Source organism: Haliotis rufescens, unplaced genomic scaffold, assembly GCF_023055435.1.
Source record: "Haliotis rufescens isolate VD_foot unplaced genomic scaffold, xgHalRufe1.0.p SCAF_4, whole genome shotgun sequence".
NCBI classification, from domain to species: domain Eukaryota; kingdom Metazoa; phylum Mollusca; class Gastropoda; order Lepetellida; family Haliotidae; genus Haliotis; species Haliotis rufescens.
Window position 1 is genome coordinate 34,397,903 of NW_025964112.1, and position 16,781 is coordinate 34,414,683.

The window sequence follows — 16,781 nt, forward strand, 5'->3', positions numbered from 1 at the left end:
ATTTGATCACTTTCAAAATGGCATTGTGTGTTCATACAGTAACTACTTGTTAAGTTATGATGGTATAATGTCGTTTATCATTCTCACGGTCTCACGGTATCATTTGCCTTTCGACCCGTGAAGATCCGGGGTGGAATAGGTCTTCAGCAACCCATGCTTGCCGTAAAAGGCGACTACGCTTGTCGTAAGAGGTGACTAACGGGATCGGGTGGTCAGGCTCGCTGACTTGGTTGATGCATGTCATCGTATCCCAAGTGCGTGGATCGATGCTCATGATGTCAATCACTGGATTGTCTAGTCAAGACTCGATTATTACATATAGCTGGAATATTGCTGAGTGCGGCGTTAAACAACAAACAAACAAAACAAATGGTGTATTTCATTATTTATCTTGAACATGCTAAAGGTACGGTATACGACATCAAGTTTTCATGAGGAACTTTGCTCAGGCTACTATTTAGGTCCGTGATTAAAGTAATTCAAAACATCTGATGAATATTTCCCCGACAGTACCCAGCTGAGAATCAGGTCTGTAGAGCAAAATCAAATCGCCGCTATAGTTTGTGACACCGTAGTAAGTGGATGTTGGTTGTTTTGACTATTAATCTGTCTGCCTCAGCTGACTTTTTCGCCGCCTCGGTCTGGTGTTGTTCAATACGACAGGTTTTTTTTCCTCGATGACATCTTGATAGATCCGTTCGTATTTGTAAGTCCACGTGAGAAAACACGTTTTCATTTCGATCAATAAATGTAAAAGAAATTATTCAAATATATTTAATATCTATATTGTAGATAACATTGATATGACATTCCACAGTGACATGTCAGTTTTGAACATGCGCTTTCGTTTTCCTTTCGAAACAAATTTGTTTCGCTGAAATGAAATAGGTTTCTCGGAGTTATCTGCCCTTCCAGGAAAACACTCTTTGTATTACGACTAATAACAAAATAGGAGTATTTCTATTGCAAAGAAGGAATATTAGCTTTGAAAACGTACAATTATGACACCTAACTTTGTCAATGATATATCCATATTTTAGTTTAATTGACCAATGAATGTTTATACACATAAATATATGAATAAATAATCACAATACTGTCTTAAGTCATTTTTATAATACTCGTCGTTACATTAGTAGTTTGCATGTTGTCATTGATCATTGATCTAGTTAACAGTTCCAATCTGGTTCACAATACTAATATTCTCGCACTGGAAAGACACCGACTGCAGGTTTGCACGTAGCTGGCGAAATGGAAATGGTGAGCATGTTTATACATGATCTAAGTGCTTTTCGATCTCTTACTCTTAGATCAGGAAAAAACGAACTTTTACTCACTGTCTCAAGGAGTTCTCAAACGCTCTTGCAAGTCCATTTTTGGAAATGCACTAAGGATGCGGTAAATATGTCTAGTTTTGTGCTGGATACAAGTGTATTAAGCATTTATCGTGTTTGTTCAGACAATATTTGGTAGTTCATATTTCTGTTCTGCTACGTGTAGTGTGTAGGTCCTATAGGCTATCTGTATATTGCAGCTACACTAATCACACTAATATTTGATGTGATGACTGAGAATTCCACAAGGCCTGAGATCGTTGCGTTGTAGAAGTGTGTATGTAGATACTGATGATTTCACTTGATCTAATGCAGTACAGTATTATGGACACGCAAATGATTAATTTTAGTCGTAACCATGGTTACTAGCTGGTTACCTTTGTGATTAATGGGGCACTGATCTAAAGCAATTCCCCGGGACTGGTTGTTGCCTTTGTTATTGTTTTTTTTCCTGTGAGTACCCGGATGATATAGCAGAAACCTAGACTAGTTCGCAGCCTGTGCATTTGTCACTTTTATTGATAGTATAAAGGTGTATGTCACATTGGAAATAATAAGGAAATGTAGGTATCTTTGTGGGTAGCATCGGTAATGGTGACGAAGTTTTGATAACTCACATGCTTGGTAATTGTGCGATTTTCGTTTACACTATTTTGACTTGCAACACAAAGTAAATATTTCTCATAAGCATTGCTTATTTTATCATGTTTATATTTTTACAGTCAAAATGTGCAAAATTTGCACTTAGGAAATTTATTAAACGCCTGAATATTCAGTTATTTTACAAATTGATTTTTCTGTCAAAATGACTGAAATATTTACACATTATATAAATTGCCTGAGAGAATCACATTTTACAAATTGACTGTAATTTATAAAGGAAAAGACTTGTGAAAACAACGTCTGTCGCGCATCGAAGAATTTCCCAACCAAGACATAGGGGAACAAGAATGAATCTGTCCAATGCTACTGCAAATGAAGGAAAACAAAATGCGAATATCATAATTAGAACCTACCAAATTTATGTGTATAATTTTAGGCAGCTTCCTTGTTCGAGGAATGTATGCGTGAATATGCGTGTATGCGTGTCTCTGTAACAATCAAATATCTTAAAATATCACTTAGATTGTTTCAGGTGTTTCACATAGGTGTCAAGTCTCAAAGGTCGGCTGAGAAAGCCCACATGACAACTATTTTCATAACGTCCACGGTTCCCCCCAAAATCCCATTATTATCGGTTAACCTTTGAACAAAGTATGTTGTTTTTACATCAACACTTCACGTAAGGATATGAGTGTATTCCCTTTGTTTTAGTAAACCTAGACATGTAAACACTAGGGCTGCAACGAATACACTATGGGGCGAATACGATTCATATCACGAATATAGGGTAACGAATACGAATATTAATTCACAGTTACAATAACAAGTCATCAGTTTATGTGTTATTTATTATATTCAGTGAAACAATAACATCAATATTTATTTGACATGGTTTGTTAATTATCTACACTGAAGAGCTGTCATGAGACAGCGAAAGTACTATGTCTGAAACTGATATAAAGAAGATGATGGACTAAAGTGGATTTTATTATATATATATATATATATATATATATATATATATATATATATATATATAAAATAAATTTTTATACTGCACTTATCCAAGTACTAGTATCTGCTCAGATGCAACAATGACCAGTGAAAACAATTCTATCAAATTAAATATAATTAGAGTGTTGTCATTGAAAGAAATCTAGAAATCTATGCATATAATATGTTGTTATGGATATTTTTAGTTACAGGGTATGTAAATATACATGATAGCATATTAATAAATATTTGATTCTTGTGGCCATGAAAACGAATTCAATTCATGAATTGTTCATGTTGTTACGGTTCGATTTACTGAACATGCTGAATATGCGAGTGAATCGTAACAGCCCTAGTAGATACTCACTATTGACATATCCACGTGCAAGATAACAGTGATTAATCAATCAATGTATTTCCTGTTAATCCTTTGATGACTACAAACGATCTGCTGATTTACAAAAAAAAGTAAATCAACTGATCATTCATCTCTTGCTGGGCTGCCTCATGCATATTACATAACACACATTTCACCTGACTTCAAAACTGGATTTAGATTGAATAATTACCCCAGACACAATAAATGCCAAATGGGAACCTTCGTCAGGTATTCGGAGTGGTGCTACCACTAATTATACCTGTAATAAATTCATTAACTGAGCATCAAGTGAATGACGACAAATACACAAGTTTAGGGTTGTACCAGAAAACGTGGATGACAACAAGGGAGTAGTAATCGTTTTATCGACGCAATCTGATATCCGAAAATGCTTTCACTGCATTGATACTTTTTTTAAAACTATAACAATCAGGGGTATTTTCAAATGACGACAACCGATGAGCTCTGCCTTTCATTTTGTCTGTTTGTTTAGGCTGAAGAAATTAATTAACATGCACTCTTTGTCGAAATCTTTATAGATCACGGTTAACCAATCAGTGTTCAAAAATGGGTAAAACAAATATTGCCTCCAAGATCTTTTGCTGTCCTTGCAGACAATAGCCCAGTCTCTTGTCACGCTCAGTTGCGTTGCGTATCATCTGGGTACTCACGGGGAAAAAACAATAACAAAGGCAACAACCAGTCCCGGGGAATTGCTTTAGATCAGTGCCCCTTTAACATAGAGAAATTTATCATCCACCATTTCATAATATTAACATCATATATTATCATGGCCACTTCATGATATCTGTCAATTTGTATTTTACTTTATTTGTCCTGTCATTTGTCGGCTCATATATGCAACTGTCAGTGATTTGTGCTAAAGTGGTAATAGCAGTAAGTGGTCCCAAATGCAGAAAATCTCAAGAACCCCAGGACCCCTCTTTACTTAGACACTATGTGGTGTATGAGTCGTGGCTAAGATGTATTGTGAAGGATGAAAGGGGCCTGGTGCCCACATGGTGTTGCTCTCCCTTACATCACATGCCATTATGTATGTATAACCATGATAAGATTGGATGTAATAAACATGCAGTGAAGCCAATGTGATGTGATGTTAAACATACAATATGCTTATAAGGATAAGGATTTAAACCTGTATTCAATTGCTGCAGCAACAAGCCTTCAGGTGCCCACATGCCCAAAGACCCAAGAATTGCATTCTAACTGGAAGTTACAAATTAAAGTGTCAAATTACACAGAATGTGCCCTTGGGTCGACCAAGTCACTGTGAACTCAATCATTGGCACATGCTCTTTCCAAAATTGCTCAACATGCTGTATTTGTCAAACCTAGTTTTTGTGGGCCTTTTGTAAATTCACCATGCTTAGATTTTGATCTGGCTCTAAACTCAAGCAAACAGTATCTTTGAGAAATTTGGAAAAAGAGACCACTATTCCAAACATGCCAATGAATTTCTCATTGGGTATTTTTGTGTCAAGCAAAAGCAGTGGATGTAAGATGGTATAAACACAAGTAAACAAAAAGGTGTTTATTTTCAACCAGATAACCTCTTCCTGCAATATGGCCTCCAGAGGTACAAATGTTAAGAACAACTTTACCCTGATATTTACTCATCAAATTTCCCATTGTGTCCCACTCAGACATGTATGTTAGATATATGGATTTTTGAGAGAAGCTATACTCATTGTTGGAGGATAATTTTTTACAACTGATGCACTTTAATGCATATTACATTGAGTACAGAAATGGAAGGACTACAACTACCTTTTCTTCTATTGGACCGGGGTGACTGGATACACATTGTCTGTATTGTGGCTCCAACTTTGTTGGTCCCAATTCCAAATAACAAAAGTGAAGGCATGATAGGACTATTAGGAATTACTAATATTAACATTATTTAATGTTTTTCCTTATCTACATTTTCATGAGGGCTAGAAACTAAAATGAGTTTCTGTTGCTGTTTCCATTTTTGGTGTTAGAGTGATTGATTAGTTTATAATGTTAATATCTAAATCTATCATCTATGCAGATATGTGTTTATGCATCAAGGTCACATCTACCTATTTATATACAGCATTTCTCAAACCTTAAATACTTCAGTTGTGTATGTAGTGTATTTAGTTCATGATCATGATGATAATTAAGACCCCATTGGTAGCGTTGTAGTGAGGGACCACTGTAATTACAATTAATCTGTGATCAATGTTAGAGCTCTGAGTTTCTATATGAATATTTTGAGCAATGACCTGCACTTCTGATGTTACATGGAACTGCTGGAAGGTGTGTCAAAAAAATTTCACTAAGCAAATCATATATATTTTACTTGCAAAGATTCAAAGAAAATGCAGATTATATGGGCATGATGGAATCGAAATGTATTTTGGCCATGCTTGCCTAGTTTATATCATATTGATAAAAGTGTTTGACCGTGATACATGATCAACCTGTTATTTTTCTATCACTCACAGTTCACTTTGACCATGTTGACTTCTGATTTGTCAAGGTTCATATGTGCTAGTCAACTTGAATGATAATTTCATGTTTTAAAGTACTGGTCAGCCGACAGACAGTTCTCATGTTGCACTATGTCTCCATGTTCTAGGTGCCAGAGCTGGAAAGTAAGCATGTCCACATCAGGGATCCCGAGTTTGTGAAGAAAGCCATTGAACACATGACTAAGGATGGAGCAAGTAAACTACAGGTATACCATTGTTCACCTGTAGACCGCCTACATTATCTAGTGGTAGAGCATTTGTCCAGACAGAGGAAGGTGTACAGTTCGGTATCATAAATATTGTTATTCTGTAATTGTTTATTATTGTTTTGTAATTATTCAACCATCATGACCATGTTTGGGTTTTTTGTTATACATTTATTGCCTTTATCAGTGCATGGTTGGTTTTAAAGCCTAGATTATGTCTAAGAACTGCCATGGTATAAAAAACACCCCTTAATCTCAATACTGTGGTGTGTATATTTATGTCCTGAATTGGTCGCTTTGATCCAAACTGGCATGTTACTGATTACTCAAGGATTACGAAGAGATGTTTTGCTCATTGTGTAAAGATGGTAAAATCTTTCAGGTGGTGGCTGACTTTGACAGCACACTGTCCAAACACAAGCACCGAGGCCAAGTGTGTGCAACATGTCACAGTAAGTATGTTCAGGCAGTGATCACAGCAGAGATATATCGTGTATATCCCATGAGCACGACTTTGTGTCCACATTGATTTGCCATTATCAAAGAAAGCTCATTTCTTTTATTTATCTTGAAATTAATCATTTGAAAAGAAACGAGTGATCATGGTGTATCCCTATGTCACACATTTTCTAGCCTCAACTCTTTTCTAGCCCCTAATCAATACATAACAGCAGGTGAAACTAACAATTTGAGTCCCCTGTCCTAAAAATATAGCAAAACCCGTAAAAAGGGAAAATTTCTACTAGTCGTTATGATACCTTAACTCTTGGGCAGTTTGGCAAGGACTTATAGGACTAGTGCCAATTTCTAACGCTGTGTAACCATGCGCTTAACATGTTAACATGCTTAATGATGTAATCGAGGTATACGCTTCAAAGCCCACTGAAGACATCACTGTGTTTGCAACATGCTGCTGAAGTTATGTTACAATTTAATGTTCTCAAAGTTAAGACCTTATTTTAGCGTATTTGGGATGGTTATATGACACGTGATCAGAAATACTTCTTAAAAAATATTTTAAATAGTAAATTTGGAACAATAAACACCAGGCCAGCCAGGAAATAGATTTAAGGTTTAAAATGGTTTGGTGATATTCATTTTGCATGTTTTTCTGTCAAATTCTTCATTGTTCATTCCTGATCATTTTGTTCAACAACGTGACTGTGTTAGCTAGTCCACACAGTCCAGTAAATGTCAGTCAGTGTGAGTACATTAGGTAACTTTGTATTATAGCTGAATTGGATGGAATTAGTTAAAAATGTCCCACAATTTATCAGGCAAAGTGTGAGAGAGTGAGTGAGTATGGTTTTACGCCGCTTTTTATCCTCCGCTTGGCCAGAATGGCCGAAGGGGGATTATGTCGTGGCACAGTCTGTCTGTCTGTCTGTCTGTCCGTCCCACAGAGGGTACTAAGCTTGTGTAATCAACTCCTCCTACTCTTTCCAGGGAATATCCCTGACACTCTACACACAAGATGTCGACATGTTGATGATACGCATATCGCAGTCCCGTTTCATTTGGACTAATTTTGACAGAGTTATTGACCCCGTTTTACAGAGCTTAATTTGCCTAATTGTGTGAGAGGTACTAAGCTTGTGAAATCAACTCCTCCTCCAGCTTTTAGAGAATATCCCTGACACACTACACACAAGAAGTCGACATGTTGATGATATGCATATCGCAGTCCTGTTTCATTTCGACAAATTTTGATAGAGTTACTGCCCCTGTTTTACGGAGCTTCATGAAATCTACTCCTCCTCCAGTTTCCAGAGAATATCACAATATCTTACTTAACTATAACTGTAATTAGTTTCCTTGTATAAGGCTTTTGTGGGTGAGCTACATCCTTATGGTATTAGTATTCAGATTGGATTACTCCTAACAAAATGTTCTGCACAATTTGTTTCAAATGCAGTGCCATCTACTGTTGTTATTTCATAAAATACACAAAAAATATAAACTCGTTAAAAAATTCATTCGAGGGATGTTGGATCAGGAAATACTCGCCAGACTGCAGTTTTGTGCAGATAGAAGGTAAATGCATCTACCATAGTAAATCGAGGGCAAAGTTCGAATGACATCACACTACCTCTAACATGTCTAGTGATGTGTTTTTCATGTGATTAACAACTTTGAATGAAACAATGCTTGGGTTGTTTGATGCATATTTTCGCACTGAGGACAAGTTCTATCCATGTTCATTATGTTAACAATAATAACAGGAGTGCTGTTTTTCAGGACTTTATCATTTGCAGAAGCCCTCAGCCTGTTCCACTGCCCCCCTGCCTCAGGCAGTAATTGGCTGACCTTGGGCTTCTAGTAATGAAAATACCCTGATAAATAGTGTCGCCCTTATTATCATACATGTTGCATGTCATACAGCATCAATCAAAGACAGTCTTTTGCTCTTTCTCAGATGTGTTGGAGGAAAGCCATGTCATGCCAGATTTCTTCAAAGATCAGGTACTGTTTATTATATCAATTAGACCCGTGAAGAAATGGGTGAGAATAGGTCTTCAGCAACCCATGCTTGCTGTGTGAGGCGACTATGCTTGTTGTAAGAGGCGACTAACAGGATCGGGTGGTCAGGCTTGCTGATATGGTTGACGTATGTTATCAAATCCCAATTGTGTAGGTCGATGCTCATGATGTCAATCACAAGATTGTCTGGTCTAGAGAGATTATTTACAGACAACAGTCATTTAGATGGAATATTGCTGAGTGCGGTTTGAAACAACAAACAAACAATATTATAAATTAATCTTTTCAAAGTCTTTGAGTGTCTTTTCTGTTGATTTATCTATTTGTAATCATGGTAACCTTGCTGATGATAATGTTACCCTTATCTATTGACATAAGCATGTAACCGTGGCCATCATGTCTAGCATTGATATGTGTACACAGGATATGGAAAAGGCTGATCAGATGATATTATTTGTTTTATTTCAGGCCACTGCACTCCGCAATAAATACATGCCTCTAGAATTCAGTCATGATCTCACTGTAGAAGAGAAGATTCCCCTTATGATAGAATGGTAAGTCTACAACGACATGGGATGGGACTTAACTTTAATTCCAAGTTCTAAGTCCAGAGATTCAGACGAAGTGAGATAACCTGCATATCTATGTAAAATAGACAAGATATGTTAACATACCACAATACATTTTGAGTTCCTTGTGTTCAAACATGACAAAATCACAGTTTTAGGAAACCTAATAGTCTAACAACACTTAAGATAATTGTCCAATGTAGCCTTTGGCATACCATAAGTCTTGACAGACCTATATTTCCCATTGACACGCAGACATCCATCCAACAGACCTCAATAATTAATTTAAAGAGTCTTTGCAGGCAATATGAGGATCCTCTAAAATTATGAAATGGTGTACTGTATTGTATGAAACTTAAGAGTCTGTAATGAATCTTGGACATGGGTCATGCTTGATGGATGAAGTAAAGGACACCCACAATTGCCCCTGATATGCTTTAAGTACAATGACTTGTGCATCCCTAGGGAGGTAGTATATTTTTTTCTGCATCCATTCTCTATGTTCGTGCATCGCGTAAAACCCTGATCACTGTTGTGAGCTTAATAAGACCCAATAGACCCAAAGAAAGCTATCAGTACACGATGTGGATGGTAACTGAATTATATGCCCCCTGAATTCACAGGCATGGCATGTTGTGACAGTGCTGACTAGTATGTGCAGATTGTCCTCATGTCTAGGTGTACATGCCTGATGTATGCACGCCTGTTTGTGGGACACATTCGCTAACTTGGTTGATGCATGTCATCGTATCCCAATTGCATAGATCAATGCGTATGATGTCAATCACTGGATTGTCTGGTCCAGATGGGATTATTTACAGACTGCCGTCATATAGTTGGAATATTGCTGTGTGTGGCGTTAAACAACAAACAAACAAAAACAAAAAAACAATGGCATCAAAATACGACAAGTCGTATGTACCGTGACATGTTTTCGAACAAGGTATGTCTTTTGTTGTGCAAATACTGTTATTGGATATTATTGAGATTGGAGGTTGCAATATGAGATTTGTGTTTCTTTTGAAACTTAGTATAGATGATATTAGATCCAAGCAATCTTAAATCAATGTATTTGTCTAAAACTTCAAGGTAGATGGTCAAGAACAAGTTTACCAAAATATTTATGTCCAAAGTAACCCGACAGTAGTATTAACAAGGTAAATGACTGAAAAACTCAATGGTTTACAGGCCATCGTCATATAGCTGGAATATTGCTGAGTGAGGTGTTAAACAACAAATAAAATGACCAAAAAACAAAGATAACCTTCACCTTGACAGGGCAATGAGAGCAGTGTTGGTAATCAATGGCTTGACACTAGTCTCACAGATTCTGTCATCTTTTTTCACCCACAAATATTTACAATGAAAGTCAAGGAGGATAAGTGTGTTGATTCAGGCTTTGATTGCTAACTCTGACGTTGCTTTAGGAGCCATCAGTTTGTAAATAGAAAGTGGTTTTGTCTTTAAAGCAGCTGTCAGTCTTGTTGATTACATAGATGGCAAACCCAAGCTGGCTTGCCCAATTTTGTTTTTCAAAGTCAATTAAAAACAAATCTAATTTCAAGTTACTTATGCTGGTCAGTTTTGTAAACAAGTCATAAAGTTATATATGGCTTAGTCTCTGCTAGTGCTTCTGTTATTTAGGCAGTATACTGATATTGGTGAGCTTACAACATAGACAAGAGATGAAGTTACAGACAAAGGAGATCAGCTTGTGTAGGTCACCATGCACAGGATAACACACACCTGCTGGTTTGGGAGGTGACCATGGTTATGCAGGGGTGTCTTCGGGTGGGTTGTTTTTTTAGAAGTTGGCAACTTTGTTCAAGCGTGTTTCCACACAGGACCGAACAAGAAGTGCATAGTTTGAGATAGGATAGGTTTATAATTTATGAATATACAATTTATTGTAAAATTTACAATTGTTGGTTAGCATGGTTTGCACCTTATCATGTCTAGACTGTGTAATAAAAGATAAATAATTTCATTTGTGGTTATTCATAATGATGGTAATATATGTCCCATTACTATAACTGAGAGTACAATGTATGTGAGGCAGCTGTTGTTTCATCCAAGTACTGACACTACCAGGGTTTACCCTGGAAAATATAGGGGAGAAAATCACCTGTGTGCCAAAATGAATGGGATTTTTTGTCAGGTTAATAATATTAAATAGTTGAGGGTTTTTCTACAGCCTTTTGTAATACAGTTTAACATTGTTTAAAGACATCCTACCGTCATCATATGACTATAAATTTCAACGGTCAGGGTGCATAAAATATCAAATATTCCTGCTATCAGTATTATGTTAGTAAGAGAAAAGGAAGAACCATTATGTAAATGATGTATTTGTACTACATTTTACTACTAAGTCAATTGGACCTGTGTAGATCCGGGGCAGAATATGTCTTTAGCAACCCATGCTTGCCGTAAATGGCGACTGAGCTTGTCGTAAGAGGCGACTAACAGGATCGGGTGGTCAGGCTCACTGACTTGGCTGATGCACGTCATCGTATCCCAATTGGGTGGATCGATGCTAGTAATATTAATCACTGGATTATCTGGTCCAGACTCTATTATTTACAGACCACCATCATCATGGTCATATAGCGGGAATATTGCTGCGTGCGGCGTTAAACATCAAACAAAAACCTAAGACAATTGATTTGGTTCGCAATTGTAATGTGATTTTTGTCACATTCAGTTTTTATGAATTGATAAATGCATGTGAACATGTCCGGAAATTACTACAAAAAACATGCTATTTGTGACTGCATTTGATAATAAAATGACAATGAACTGTGAGCAGAATGTCCATAGTAAAAATAGTGGTTTAAGATGTCAAGATCGCACTGTTTGTGTGAATATAGGTTTAGGCCACATTTTTTAAATTTTATGTTTCACGGATGTATTCCAGCTTTTTCTCTCAAGGTTGGTCAATAGGAAAATAAAAATAAATAGCCACGTCAATTTATTTCTTTATTTATTCTGCCGTGGAGTTAGAGCTGCAGCTGGCTTCTTGAATCATTGATATTGATGTAGACATGGAATTTATATGTAAAATCTTTTATCATATAATAGGGTCTATATTACTAGCGGGAGACATAACCAAAATGATTATTGTTATACCCCGCCACAAAGTGGGATGGGGGATATAAGAACGGAGTTTGTGCGTCCATCTGTCCATTTCTCAATGAAGACAAATTTTTTCAATAGCTATTCAAGTTATGTTAAGTTTTCAGAGTTATGGCCCTTGATCAATCTTATTTTACTTTGTGCATAGTGTGTGCAATGGAGACAAATTTTCTCAGAAACTATTGAAGCTAGCTTATCTAAGAGATACTTATCAAGACTGAGTTTTTTTTCCAGAGTAAGGGCCTGTTGTGTATATTAATTTCACATTTGATCTGATGATGTTAAGGCTTTATAGGACTCTTTTTGTATAGTTTATGTTCACTACTATATGAACAAACAGAATTCTAATATGCCCCATGATGGGGGATAGTGATAACACTTTTGTTATGTTTTATATTTTTCTTGGGATTGCTGCTTTCCAGTAGTTTGCGGGCCCATGAAACAAAGCAATAAAAAATGTATGGCCTTAAGATGTCATGACTGCACTGCCTGTGTGAGTTACATGACCGATAGAACAAGAGTTGTGTTTGATGACAACATTTTCAATTGACATTCTGCAGAGTGTTGATATCTGACCCATCTTCCCGAGGCAAGTGTGTTAACTGACTTTAAAAGTCCAGTTTCCACCCTTGCCGAACTAGGCTGGTATTATGGAGTTACATTTTGGCTGGACTAACGAGTCTATGCATAGTCCAATCAAAATCGCGCACCGAAATCGAAATTCAGTTCGTAAAGTGTCATGCAGATTTCGGTCCACTGCAGGATTTGCAAAGAATGTGCACCGCTAACTCGTTGTCAACAGATATTTTCTATATCTCTTCATGTTTTTAATCAAGGTGCTCACGTGATTTGATGCACTCCGCGATGTAAGACTCGTTTTATCACAATATAAATCTTGATTATCGATCAGATCGTCTTGACTGGGTGCCACCGTTTTGTTTGAAGCAAATGCAAGTGATACGAGAGGTTGAATCTGATTGGTCAATAGGAGAGGCATAGAAAGGACATAACTGGTAATAGCCACTGGTGGCGCTACGATCGAGCCCAGGAATTCCAGCCTAGTTCGGCAAGGGTGGAAACTTGACTTTTAAAATCAGTTAACTCTCTCGCCTCGGGAAGATGTATCTGACCATGCTGACCTCACTATTGGTTTTCTGTAATTCAGCAGAGAGAAGGGATTCATTACACTGATAGATTCAGCTTTCTCACTGCTGTGAATATTATATACATCATGGATTATTTAAATAATGGACAAAACTATGAACATCAGCTTTATCCCATCTACATTGTATTTTTTCCTGGCCTGCTTGCAGGTGTTGCTTGTTATCGATCAGGGTAACCATGGTAACAGTTTCACCAATAAGACTATTGGTGCTTGTTATAGGAAGGTTGGCTGAGCCTAACTATGAAGGATATGTACCCTGGTACAATACTTTCCATGATCACATTGTTGATGTAAATGGACAAAGTTCATCCCCACACTGTCAACAAGATTCTCCAACGGAGCCGTTCATCTTAGGTGCCGAAATATGTGCAGCGTTGCGCCACCTTGTGGTGCCACAAACCCATGATCATGGGTTCAAATCAGATTCACCCTTATTATGTTTCTGGGTTTGTCAGCACCATACCCATGCTAATTGGTCTCACCAAAGTGGTAGATACCCCACACTGTGAATTGGCTTGAATACGGTTCACAGCAGCATTAAACCAAACTCGATCATGCACTCAAGTGACATGTGACTACCAGTGCCATATATAGTGAATCTATCATTTACATATCTTATGTGAGAATTTTTTAACTAATTTAACGTTTTATCAGACTTGAGAAGCCTGAGTTTGTATAAGTAATGCCAACAATTTCTCTCGGCTGCCATCTTTCCTCTATAATGCTGGACATTTCATTACGTCTTAGTTTAGGGTCTATGGTAAGACATATGTATATATATACCATGAAATACTGATACAGTGACAGAAATTGGCTCTAGTCCTGTAGTCCTTGCCAAACTGCCCAGTAGTTTAAGGTATCATAAGGAATAGTAGAAATTTGCCATTTTTATGGGTTTTGCTGTATGTTATTATCATAAGGACTAGTGGACTAAATCTGTTAGTTTCTATCGCTGTTGATAGAAATTTAATTTCTTATTATAACATTTCTTATTATACCGGTAGTTTGTTTGCTGAATACAACATTATTTCAGTATGTATATGGCAATTGTGCATTTATTTTTATATCATTATTTATATACACAATGATAGAGAGAGGCTCTATGATGGAAGACTAGTTCCCGAAGCTAGATTACTGTTCATTGTAATCATGCTGGCGATTATGATGATATGGCCAACACGGTACAGTGAAGTCACACTGTGTATCCTACCACGGAGCTTTGTTCCAGACACAATGTGTGTCACACTACACTACATAGGAGTTAACAATGGTTAAAGTAAGTGAAAATGTTTGATATATCCATAACCATGATAACAAGGAAAATAAAAGTGTATATCATATCATATCATGATTACATATGATGCATATACATATCACGTGTATAGTGTGTATGTGTCATGTATATCATATACATCATATACATATGTATATATCATGTATATATCTTGTGTATATCATGTATATAATGTATATATATGTACATCAGATGCATATATCATGTGTATAGCATGTACATAGAGCATGCATATACCATGCATATATCTTGTGTATGGCATGTACAGTTTTCATATCATGTATATCATCACTTGGTTTATGAGGACAACACTGATACACACAATACTGGTAGACTTGATAAGAAAAAGCCAATATGATAATCAGTGTCCAAAATAGCAGCCTGCCTACCTGCCTGTGGCTGGGAACTTTTCTGTCAGGCTGCATGAAATTTTCCTCCAACTGTCTGGAAGATAATTTTAAGACTACTTATGTATTCAGCTTTATTACAACTCCTTGTACTGTCTCAAATTATTGTTTGCATTATTTCAACTGAATCAAGATGTGATTTGTCTCTTATTTTCACAATTTTTCAATATTTATACTGCCTAAATGCAAGCAGGTATCTTTGAAGATGGGCATTCAATATGGGTCACCTGCCCGCCTGCGCGAAAGCGCGAAGCGGGGGATATAGTATTCACGACCGTCCGTACGTCTGTACATCCGTACGTCCGTCCGTACGTCCGTACGTCCCACCTGTTTGTTGCCGCGATATCTCAAGAACTAATCTCTGGATTGTCTTCATATTTGGAACTATGGTGTATATACAGACTCCGCAGACACCAGTCGGTTTTGGTGACCTTGACCCCATTCTCAAGGTCACAGCAGGCAAATCTGCTTTTGGAGTTGGAAAACGGTGTTGCCGCGATATCTCAAGAACTAAACTCTGGATTGTCTTCATATTTGGAGCTATGGTGTATATACAGACTCCGCAGACACCAGTCGGTTTTGGTGACCTTGATCCCATTTTCAAGGTCACAGCAGGCAAATCTGCTTTTGGAGTTGGAAAACGGTGTTGCCGCGATATCTCAAGAACTAAACACTGGATTGTCTTCATATTTGGAACTATGGTGTATATACAGACCGCAGACACCAGTCGGTTTTGGTGACCTTGACCCTATTTTCAAGGTCACAGCAGGCAAATCTGCTTTTGGAGTTAGAAAACGGTGTTGCCGCGATATCTCAAGAACTAATCGCTGGATTGTTTTCATATTTGGAACTATGGTGTATATACAGGCGGGGGACATTTCGTCACTTTGTGACAAATACTTGTTGAAATTTAAAAGAAGTGCACCGTTTAATCATTTTAGCCGTAGCATGCTCAGGTTATAGCTTTGAGTGTACATAGTGTAGGCACTGCAATGTTCTTAACATGTTGAAGCATGTTCTATATGTGATGTCAAGTTGTCAACTCATATCCAACTTTCCCTCTTTCTACCATAGGTGGACATCAGCTCACGAGCTAATGATGAAGTGTCAAATATCTAAGGATGGCATTGTCCAGATGGTCAAGGAGTCCTCCTCACGGCTCAGGTAATGTTTCCCCAGGACAACCCCCCCTCACACTCTCTACTGTTTTCTTCAGGTATAAAGCTGGTGTAGCGATGTACGTTGGCTCTGGCATCAGGTCTCAGGACATCAGTGTATCGGTAGCTAAGGCTAAGCTTTTGTTAAGGTGAGGTCCTTGTTGTGGGAGAGGGAAGACATGTTAGGGCTCTCACAGGTCAGGAAATGGTGATGGGAGGAGATTCTTTTGTACATCATTTCAAAGCATCCTTGATTATCCAGTGTACTGTTATATATCCTTTCTGTTGTTAGTCACCATGCAGTGTCAAATTAAGCATAAGCTTGTCTTAACCTTGTTATCCCTTAGCTTAAAAGTTTTAAAGATTTTTAGAATCCTTTGATTTTGATACTGTAGGAAAAAAAAAAAGGGCCCCAGATCACACTTAATTTGGGATACTGACCTGGGCCCTGTTTGACAAAGTGATTTTAGTGCTAAGTTGATTGTAATAACCATACCTTAACATAGACCTTTGACAATTGTGGCGCTAAGATCACTTTG

General features: G+C 37.3%; 1 protein-coding gene across 2 annotated transcripts in view; it reads left to right on the forward strand.

Moving 5' to 3' along the window:
* The first annotated feature begins 1,147 nt into the window (after positions 1-1,147).
* Positions 1,148-16,781, forward strand: part of LOC124149871 (cytosolic 5'-nucleotidase 3-like) — a 33,288-nt gene continuing 17,654 nt past the window's right edge. The window contains exons 1-6 of one of the 2 annotated variants that reach the window (XM_046521701.2): positions 1,148-1,260; positions 5,936-6,034; positions 6,417-6,486; positions 8,451-8,497; positions 8,984-9,069; positions 16,160-16,249. In XM_046521701.2, the coding sequence (XP_046377657.1) occupies positions 1,252-1,260; positions 5,936-6,034; positions 6,417-6,486; positions 8,451-8,497; positions 8,984-9,069; positions 16,160-16,249 (401 nt within the window). In that variant the 5' untranslated portion in view covers positions 1,148-1,251. Of the gene's footprint in view, positions 1,261-5,935; positions 6,035-6,416; positions 6,487-8,450; positions 8,498-8,983; positions 9,070-16,159; positions 16,250-16,301; positions 16,392-16,781 lie in introns of both variants that reach the window. The other variant, XM_046521702.2, reaches the window with a different exon arrangement.